The sequence below is a fragment of the Coenobita brevimanus genome, chromosome 45 (genome assembly GCF_032717465.1).
Source record: "Coenobita brevimanus isolate Jiangsu-jjx chromosome 45, ASM3271746v2, whole genome shotgun sequence".
NCBI classification, from domain to species: Eukaryota; Metazoa; Arthropoda; class Malacostraca; order Decapoda; family Coenobitidae; genus Coenobita; species Coenobita brevimanus.
In genome coordinates, this window is record NC_136998.1 from 25963351 (window position 1) to 25974020 (window position 10670).

The 10670-nt window shown below is 38.4% G+C and overlaps 1 protein-coding gene across 1 annotated transcript; it reads right to left on the bottom strand.

Annotated features, from left to right (window-relative positions):
- Nucleotides 1-4461: 4461 nt before the first annotated feature.
- LOC145398464 (histone-lysine N-methyltransferase SETMAR-like) lies at nt 4462-5073 on the bottom strand. Its single transcript, XM_080271341.1, has one exon. It carries the CDS (start codon nt 5071-5073, stop codon nt 4462-4464), a length of 612 nt encoding a protein of 203 aa, XP_080127467.1.
- Between the last annotated feature and the right edge of the window lie 5597 nt (nt 5074-10670).

The following is a 10670-nucleotide window of genomic DNA, read 5'->3' on the forward strand; positions in this document are numbered from 1 at the left end:
TCTGATATTTGTATATCTCGTAGTATGTGTGGATATGCATGTTCCACATAGTCCCTCTCAAATTTTTTTTCTTCTGTAAAACCTGATTGGAAATTCTTATTTAGTGCTTCACAAATATCTTTCTCTTGTGTATAGATGATTCGCTCGTCCGTAATGGATTGTATTATATCTTTTACTTTGGTTTTGCTTCTGATGTAGCTGTAAAATAGCTTTGGTTGATCACTACTTTTATTTATGATATCCTCCTCAAACTGTTTTTGGGCTTCCCTCCTTATTCTTGTATAATCTTTTCTTGCCTGTTTGTAATTATTATATGTCCTTTCACTATTGTGTCTTCTGTATCTATTCCACAACAAATCTCTTCTTTCTTTTGATTTTTTACATTCTGTATTAAACCATTTCTGTATTTTCTTATCCGCTTCTTTGTGCTGTGGGATGTACTTCTGGACTCCTATTTCATAAAATTCACAGATTTTTTTATATACAGCATTTAAATCTTGTCCTCTAAGCTCATGTTCCCAATCAACTTCTAAGAAATACTTCTTTAGGTCATGATAATTTCCCTTTTTATAGTTTAGGCTCTTTTTGTAACTTTCATTGCTGTTAACTATGTCATATGCTATCCTGAAGTTGCAATTTAGTACTGCATGGTCGCTTTTGCCGAGTGGAGGGTGAAATATTAAACTGTCAATATCATTTTCTTGCCTAGTAAATATGAAATCTATCACTGAAGGTACATCGAGCCCTCTTTTTCTGGTGGTTTCCCTCACATGTTGCGTTAGGAAAAACTCTTGCACAAGATCCAGGAGCTTTTGGCCCTAACAGCTTTCTTGGCTTATTATATCTAGAGTATTCCAATTTATATTTGTATTAAAATCTCCAGTTAGTATAATTTTTTCCGATTTCTCTTCCATTTTATGTAGTAATGCTCTTAAATTCTGAATTGTACTCTCTGCCAGGTCCTCATATTCGTCTCTTTCCCATGTGTTTAATCTGGGTGGCATGTACAAATTGGCTACAATTACTTTCCCTTCAGATGTGTTGATGTCTACTGCAATCATTTCTACTTCTGAGGGTATATCTAGTTTTATTTCATTGACTTTTAGATTTTTCTTAGTTAATATTATAATTCCTCCTCTTTTTTTAAGTTTCTATCTCTTCTCCATATATTATATTCCTCTAAGTTTAGTATATATGTCATTTGATATCCTTGGTGTTAATTTTGTTTCAGTTAGGCATATTATTTGTGGTTCATTTTCTCTGACATAATCATTCATCTCTAATAATTTAGATACCATTCCATCCACATTTGAGTACATCAACTTAATCATCTTGTTTATATACATGTCATGACATTGTTCTACTACCTTCCTCCTTTTTATTCCCTCCTGTTTATGTACCACTTTCCTACCTGCAATCCTATTACTTTGTAAAAAAAATGTGTTCTTCTCTTCTTCTGATCTTCCCTCATTTTTTGTTTTTCCTTCCTCCCTCTTTTCTTTCAGTAATTCCATTTCCTCTTGTGTTAGGCATCGTTTTATGCATACATTTTTGAACTCCTCTTTTTCCATAAGATTGTTTGCATTTTTTAGTATCTCCTCCACGGTGTTTACACTCTGGAAAGTTACCTTTAGAGGTCTTGACTTGCTTTTCTCGTATTTCCCTAACCTTTTGTGTTCCTCTATGTCTTTACTACAAATTTCCTCTGATACTTCTTTCAGTAGACTCATTACAATTGCCATCTCCTTTTTGTCTCTTGAGATCTTGTTTTTTACTTCTTCCTCTTCAATACCAGTGATTACTATAGATTTGTTGATATCTACAGAATCTCTGACTAACTTTGGATTGTTTTGGATTATTCTTTTCACTTCCTTTTTAATTCTTTTTTCTTCCACCCTTGTTTTTAAGTCTTTCTTTACTTTCACCATTTCAGCATACGTGGTTTCCACATCATTTTTGTAGCTTTGTACAGCTTCATTCACCTGTGTTATCTTCTCCTCAATATCACTGCTCTGGTCTATCAGACTGCTTACTTGCATAATTGTTTCTGTATCATTTTTGAACTCTTCCATAATACTCTCGTGGTTGACTACTGTAATTGCCATTTCAATCATTTTCATCCTAAGTGTACTCAATTCCACTGTTAGTTCACATATGGTTGTGTCTTTCTTGTTGACCTCCCATCCTAGTTTTTCTATTTCTTCCTTTTGCAAGTGCATCTCCCTCTTTATTTCATCAATCTTATTCTGGAAGGCCATCTCCAGTCTGTGTACACGCTCTACCAGTTTATTGTGAGTCTCCATTTCAACCAGTTCTTGGTAGAAATCATCATCCTGCTTTCTACCTTTATCCCTTTTCTTTTCCAAATTTGCTTTACTAAAGTATGTGGCCATTTTGCGATACTAAAAGCACAGAGTACTTACATTCCCTGGGGCAGTTATAGTCTAAACAAACAATCAGCTGATTGAGCGTATTCTTTTGCTACTCGGTTCTCTTTTCTGTTTGAACAAGTCTTGTTTAAACTTCTTCTTTGTTTTTTAATAATATAAAACCATTTAGTCCAACCTGGTACAGAGCTTGACTCATATAAAGATATTAATTTAGGTAATGCCACTGGCCGCGCTGGCTCGGTATGGAGCACTGTCGGCCCGCGTCTGCACTCCTTGGTGTGTGTGCGTGTGTGTGTGTGTGTGTGTGTGTGTGTGTGTGTGTGTGTGTGTGTGTGTGTGTGTGTGTGTGTGTCCTGACGAGCCTCTAAAGTGTGTAAGTCGGTGCAAACACAAACCATTGGGGAAAAAGGGGGAATTTTGATGAAAAAGCTCATGTGTACTGTGAAAAACAAGAAAAAAGCAGTGGCTACACCACGCCCCTCATGCAAGACGCCCGTGCTCTGACACATACACACACACACACACACACACACACACACACACACACAGACAAGAAAAGTTTGTGGATATGGGTATGGAAACAAATCATAGGGGGAAAAAAAGGGGTGTACTACTGTACTGACGAAGAGAGAGAGAGAGAGAGAGAGAGAGAGAGAGAGAGAGAGAGAGAGAGAGAGAGAGAGAGAGAGAACACCTGTGGGAGATAGGAGACAAAGACGGGGCTCGCTCAGGTCACAACAGGGCAGGTGAGGGTAATGGATAAACGGAAGAAGGCGGGGCTGCCGGAAATCAAGTGTGCAGCGTGATTTGCACCTATTTCCTTTGTCTAATAAATCTGTTTCGTTTCTCATGAGATGTGATTATAGAAGATGACCAACAATCTGTTGTCGGATGAGATCGAGGAAGCCTAATGTTCAAATATTGTGGGTGATGTATCGGGGTTGTCACTTTAGAGGGGTTAAGTTTCAGATTTCCTGCATTCCTCGCATTCATTTGAAATTGTACAGTATAGTACGGAAGACATGAATATGGATAAAAGAGTTATATTCAAGTCATATAGGCACACACACATATGGATGGGATAACAGCTGGCTAAAATTTAATGATGTCATTATTATACTGTGGTGGCTTCTATAAGGGTGGTTTTAATAAAGCGGGGTCAAGGTTCAGATAAATTATCCTGCCGTCCTCAGATTCATTTGAAACTGTACAGTAATGAATGTAATAAGTATGGATTTGGATTACAGGGTTGTGGTCAAGTCATATAAACACATAACTGTACATGGGATAACAACTAGCTGTAAATCGCAAAATGGTTGAAGTCTCATTACACTTTTCTTTTCTTTTTTTCACTGAAAGGCATATGGGAAAAAATGGTTTGAATGTCTGACTTTCCTTTCCAAGGGTCGTGGTAGCTCAGTGGTAAACGATTGAATGGTGACAAAGGGAGGTGGTTGGCTATGGAAGTGCATCGAGGGTTTTTAATCATTTTGTTTTATGATTGATATTTTTTTTTAGAAACTCGTGTCATTTACCTGAGGAAAATGACACGAGTTCATTTTCCTCGGGAAAATTACATGAGTTTCAAGAACCTGAAATGTTTTTTTAAATATAATTTCTTAGTTATTATTTATTTATTTATTTTATACACTCAGATTCTCCTAGCCATAAAAATACAATACAGAACATAGCATATATTGCAACAGTATGGTTGGAGGTAGAATACTCCCGTCACTGCTCGCTACATCCACCCTCTATCATAACTGGCAGGTGACTGACCAGGGAGATGGTAAAATGGGGTTAACAGGTGTCACTGTGACCTACAATCTGTCCCACTTTGAGAAGTAGGTCCGGGCCAGATGTGGATGTATCACACGCACTCAGGAATGTCCAGATATGGGTGTTTCGATGCTTACAGGCTAACATCACCACAACATCACACACCATCACCTCTCAACACATATCACGCCCACAACACCACTACCCAACACCGCTACCCAGCATCACAACACATCATCACACAACTTTAACTTGTAACTTGACTTCGTCCAGGGCTTACGAAGTGTGATTGTTAAGTTCGTGGCCTTAGATACAAAGATTTAATTTTAGACAACTTAACACAGTCATTTTTCAACATAGTCCCCATGCAGCAGTCGTAGAGCATACGGATCCCTTCTCTGTCGAAGTTTGCATTTTGGGCCTTCAAGAAGTGATCTATAGCATCAATGGCGTCATTATCAGTGGCAAACTGGCGACCACTGAGCTCTTTTTTCAGCATGGGGAACAGGTAGCAGTCTAAGTGCGCCAAAGAAGGTGAATTGGGTGGGTGTTCGACTGGTTGGAATCCACATTCGTGGATAGCAGCAATGGCCACCATGGACTTGTGGGCCAGAGCGTTGTCTTGGTGGAACAGCACCCCTCCAGTCAGTTCCCCAAGCTGATTCTTTTTAATTTTCTCTCGTAGCTGCCTCAAGAGATCAGTGTAGTTGACCCCAGCGACAGTGTGACCCTTCTCCAGGCAAGCCACCAGCATCACTCCTGCATCCCCCAAAATGGAAACCATTATCTTCCCCGCAGGCATCACCAACTTGGCCTTCTTGGGAGCCGGAGATCCTGCATGATTCCACTGTTTCGACTGCTCTTTCATCTCTGGTTGGAAGTGGTCCACCCAGGTCTCATCCATGGTCACGAATCACGGGACAAATCTCTTGGGATCTGCATTAAAAATAGCAAGAGTGCCCATCGACATGTGCCAAATCCATTTCTCATTAGGTCCAAAGAGTGTCGGGATCCAGCGAGCTGAAATCTTGATCATTTGGGGTTCACTGGGGGTAATTGCATGGACGCAGTCCTAGGAGATACCCAGTTCTGTGGCAAAGTAACGCTCTGTTATTTGTATATCTTCCAAGACCATGTCATGGATTTTGTCAATGGTTTCCTGTGTGGTGACAGTGACAGGCCTTCCTGGATGAGGGTCATCTTCCAGGCTTTCCCTGCCTCGTTTCAAGTCAGCAGCCCACTTCTTAACCATGCTTTAGAAAGGCCATCCTCCTTTAGTGTTGCCACCATGTCCTCGTGGATCTCCTCGGGTGATAAGCCCTTGAAACCGAGGTAGAGGATGACTGCATGATGGGCGACATTGTCAGTTTTATCAAAAATTGCAGACTCTTGAATTTCAGTTATCTGGAATATAAAAAATACAACTGTCAAGAATTTCAAACTTCATGTGTAATCAAAAGCTTGAACTGTAAGTAAATTTAGTTTAAACTTTATAGTCCATCTTGTACCTTAGGCCACAAACTTATCAATCACCTTTCGTATTTCGTCTGAGGGTAATCTTTATGAGATACCAAGAAAACAAAAAATCTTAAGAATTCGCTCACAACTGTGTAATTGTTCATGACCTCAGGTATCCTCTATAGAGTCAGAAAGAGCAGAGTATGGTACAAAATGCTTGAGGTGGATTCAAGAAAGAAACTAGGAATATACTGAGAGTTAAGATATATAAAGATCAGTAAAGAGGAAGATATAAACAATCATAAAGGTATGCAGTCCCCTTCATATGAGAGACTGGACAAAACTTCAAATGTCACAAGAAGCATAAGTAATATCATAGTTAGCCCAAAGAAGACAGTGGACGACTCCTTCGATATTCACACCCAGTAATTCAGTACTGAAAGAGGAATGGAACTTGCTTATGGGGGTTCAGGGCACAAGAGTCCAACTCTGGCAAAAACCTGGTCCAGGTAGCAATCTTGTATAAACTTTGTAGATTCTTGTAGTGTGTTTTGTAGATCAGTTATGTGTAAGTTATATGCTTGAACGAGAGGTAGTTACAAATGAGTAAGTTTGTAAGTAGATAATCTTACTTCCTTTTGTCATGCAATGACAGGAGAGGTAAAGATGAGTATGGGACTATGTATAATCTTATTTGTCTTGAAAAGATTAACTAAAGTCTCACACATGAGTGAAGTATAAAGTAGAGTCCCGCTGTTACCTCCCAGACTTATCTCGCTAGACCCCTTTTCTCTTAGCACCTCTCACTTTGATTGCTAGCCCCCTTCTCTCTCTCTCTCCCTCTCTATACAACCTTTCGGTTCTATAGCTAGCCCCCTTCTGACTCTCTAACTCTTCCATCCTACTCTACGAGGGCTAGTGTCACGTGTACTCTACATGTGAGATTGTTCTAGAATCTTGTGTGTGTGTCTGTGTGTATGTAGCTTTTCCAGTGACATAGTGTATGTGTGGCATTCCTTACAGAAATGCGGACACATTTCCTTTCCCACTGAAATTACAAACACAGTTCCTTTGGTTGACTCTCACTGACATATTTTCTATTCCCACACCTTGACTACCTTTAAGACTACACATTTGTGTTCCTATTATGATGTGTGTTATCATAATATGGAGTCCTGACATCGCTCGGTCACGCCAGCTGGCGATCCTCCAACAGCATTCATCAGTGACACACTCTGATGTATTAAAACATAATATTGATTATAATATTGTATAGACATAATGTTCATGATAATATTGTCCTGATCTAATAATATTCTAGAGGCATAATACATTTTAAACAAATTGTATACATAATGGAGCAAATGCACTCTAGTTAAATTGATTATAGAATATTGTGTAACACACTGTAAAATGTGTATGCATAACAGACATACACATATAACTGTGCAATGGTAATACTGCTAGGTCATTACATTACATAGGGAATTATCCCTTTAGTAATGCCCAGTATCTCACCTAACCTGTATGATGATTCTCGTAATACAGAATTGTAGTAACACTGTATGAACTGTTACATAATTGTATTGTTACATAATTGTATTTTTATTGTACATAATTGTATTGTAATTGTTACATATCGTTTGTAGTTACATAACTGTAGCAACTGTAACACAACTGTAGTAACATTGTAGTACATTGTAGTAACATTGTATGAATTATTACATAATTGTAATGTTACACAATAATTGTTTTCTTCATAATTGTATTGTAATTGTTACATATCTTTTGTCGTTACATAACTGTAGTAAGTGCAATCCTGACATCGCTAATCCAGTCATGCTGCTGTTGATGATAGTGATGTGCCTTGCCACTGGCTCGTGGAGAACAAAAACTTGTTCTTTGTTTTACTTATAGAAGGAGTTTATGTTATTGTGGCATTTGTAGTAACAGTTACACCTATTTACATTTGTTTGTTATGCGATCTTACTGTCTTTTTGTATGCATTGATTTTCTATAGTTTGTTTTTCTTCGATTTTGTACACTTTTTCGGTGTTGTCCTAGGTTGAATAATTGCTGGCTAATTCCCTTAGGACCCTTTTTTAAGGCTTAGTTTATATTGCACAGATAATATTGAAAATGATATTATGTAGCCCCATATTTTGTTATATATAAATAATATATGCACTATATACAATATTAACTATATACACTCACTTGTCGTTCATTTGTACCTATCGTGGGCAATATATGTGTCAGCACTGTGTGGAAATCTTTGTCTTCATGATTGTGTGGACGATATTTTCATTCTTGCAAACGTAATTTTTTGCCATTTTTTTTTTCCTTGTAACTTAATTTGTCTGTTTCCATTTGGTAGCTTTACTTAATTAATGTTTAATACAGATCTTTTAATTGCTCACTGAGTAACTGTAATAGTATATTTTCTCTATTACTTTGTAGATTTAATAATGTCCAATTGTATGTATGAAATAAAATTTTTATGTAGGTATAAATAGTAACACTCCTTGGTAGTAAATAAATGCTATAATAAATGAGTGAATATATACAGTGTAGAATATTTATTGTTGGTGCAAGTGTTTAGTGATTGACTTATACAGATAACCGAAATAGATATATGTATCTAAGTTGTAACTAAACAGTACGTTTTATATGTTTGTGCAGAAGGTTTGTCTACCACTGTGTCTATTACTGTGTATTGTATAAATGAAGTAACTATGTAACTCACTCATTTTTACCGTGGTGGGAATCGTGTGAGTGGTGGTGAATGGTGGTGTCACATACAAGTTGATTGACGTGGCGTCGTCTCAGCAAACACGCACAGTGACGTCGACTTGCCTCACTCTGGTAGCTGTGATGAGTAAATGAGTAGCGATGAGTAACTTGAGTTAAGATGAATGAGTAAGATGAGTGGAGTGGTGAATGAGGGCTCTGGTTTTTGCTGCCGTCGTCTTGACCTCTGCACTTCTGCGTCAGCGGGGTTGATAGAGATGGAGGTGGGGGGGGATTTGTTGAGAGGAGGGTGAGGTCAGGTGGTTGTGAGTTGTGAGTCGTTTCTCGCTCTTCATTTGTTTGTTTTGTTTTTCTTGTTGTATTCTCGGTCCTTTCTTCTTGTGATTTACTCGTTGTGGGATGAAGACTGCCGCTAGTTGTAGTTGCGTGTAGAAGATTATAGAGTTGTCTCGTATACTTGTTACTTGTAGTAAATCCCAGAGCTTGTTATTCCTCACTCGTAACTTGTCCTTCTTATTGTATACTCGATTGGGGTTACTTGATCATAGATTTGTAGTTTCTTGATAATGTAGAATCAATTGTAGAACTGAAACTGATCTTGGTTAGTGTCTACCCTGCTTTTGTAGAAGTTCACTGTAGACTCGAAGACGAGGTTTGTACTTATGATGCCATCATAACTTTATTTCGTAGCTTCTTGTTGTGTGTTTTGTAGATCAGTTATGGGTAAGATATTACGCAGTAATACTTTGTATCTTGTAGAATCTTCGTAACTTTTTGTAGTGTGTTTTGTGGATCAGCTATACGTAAGTTGTACTCTTGGATGAGTGGTAATTATACGTCAGTAGGTTTTTTAAGTAGATAATCTTAGTTCCCTTTGTCATGCAATGACAGGAGAGGTAAAGATTAGTATTAGTATGGGACTATTTTATAAGGGGGTTATTCAGTACTACCAACGTAGCTCTTGAAACAGCTATGTATTTCACTGAAATGATTGGCAGGAAATCTAGACAATACATTATAAATTAGGTAGTTCCAGGTGAATGTAAATATCACTTAGGCTTCTCCCTTCCCTCCTTATATGTATATTTATTACGAAAATAGATTATATGGCATATTTCAAGGGGAAAAAAACAGCGAAAATTAGCGAACGAGTGCACGTGAGGTGTTGTCAGGTGATAATTAGCCAATTCCAGGTGTATGACACTCTCACTTACCTTATTTCTTTCTTGTATATATTATTTGGTATAAGAATAGGGCATAGGGCTTATTTCAATGGATGAAATCAGTGAAAAATTCCAGGGAAGATTTACTTAGTGTAGCACGGCCGGGCAGGCGAGAGGATAGTGTAATGGAGGGGGGGTATGGAGGGGAGTCAAGAACGGGGAGAAATGGCTAAATTGTCAACAATGGATGGGAGTACAGATGAGATTAGGAGTGCTGACTAGTGTTGGACATTGGCAGTACTGATAGATGATACAAGCCCCCACTTGGAAGCCCGGGTGAATTCAAAATAACACAGAATCACAAAAGCGACGCCCCGCGGTATGATCCCTTGCTCCCAAGCGTCACGAAAGTGACGCCCCGAGGTTAAGGAGTTAAGCTACCATAAGAGGCTGGATGACTCCGTTGCTGATGCCTGTCCAGGATGCAACACAGCACCCCTATACTATTAAGCACATTATGGAAGACTGCATTGCACACAATCACCTACACCAACAACACAACATACACTCTTTGAGAGCTCTGTGGGAAAGCCCGGTCTCGGCCATGGCCTTCCTAAGGGACTCGGGGCTGTTTGGCCAGACTGCCTAGGGAACAACAACAACTACTACTACTACTACTACTACTACTACTACAAGGGGACTGACTTAGGACGATTATAATCGGCAAGTATTGGCAGAAATATGATAAAAACGACGTCCTCGGGATGAAGGTTTTATAGATTGTATTTCTATCACTTTCTCACATCCAGACACTCCAGACATATCTTCCCGTCATAAGAATTTCTGAATTTAAATGGGCGGCATTGTTAACTTCTTCAGGCTTTTACAATATTTTTTATCAGAATAAAATCATTAGACATTTGCAGAGATAAAATACCAGAGTTGTTCAGACCACGCAAGAGTTAGTGGTACCAGTATTTACGCCGTCATTCTCTTGTTACTCATTCTCAGGTTAATCTAATGATCAAGTGTTAACTGAAAAAAAAAAAAAAAGTGATCATAATGCTTCCTAAACTGCATTAAATCATCTGGGACAAGAAGTTTAAAAAAAAATCCGTCCTCAGGCTGA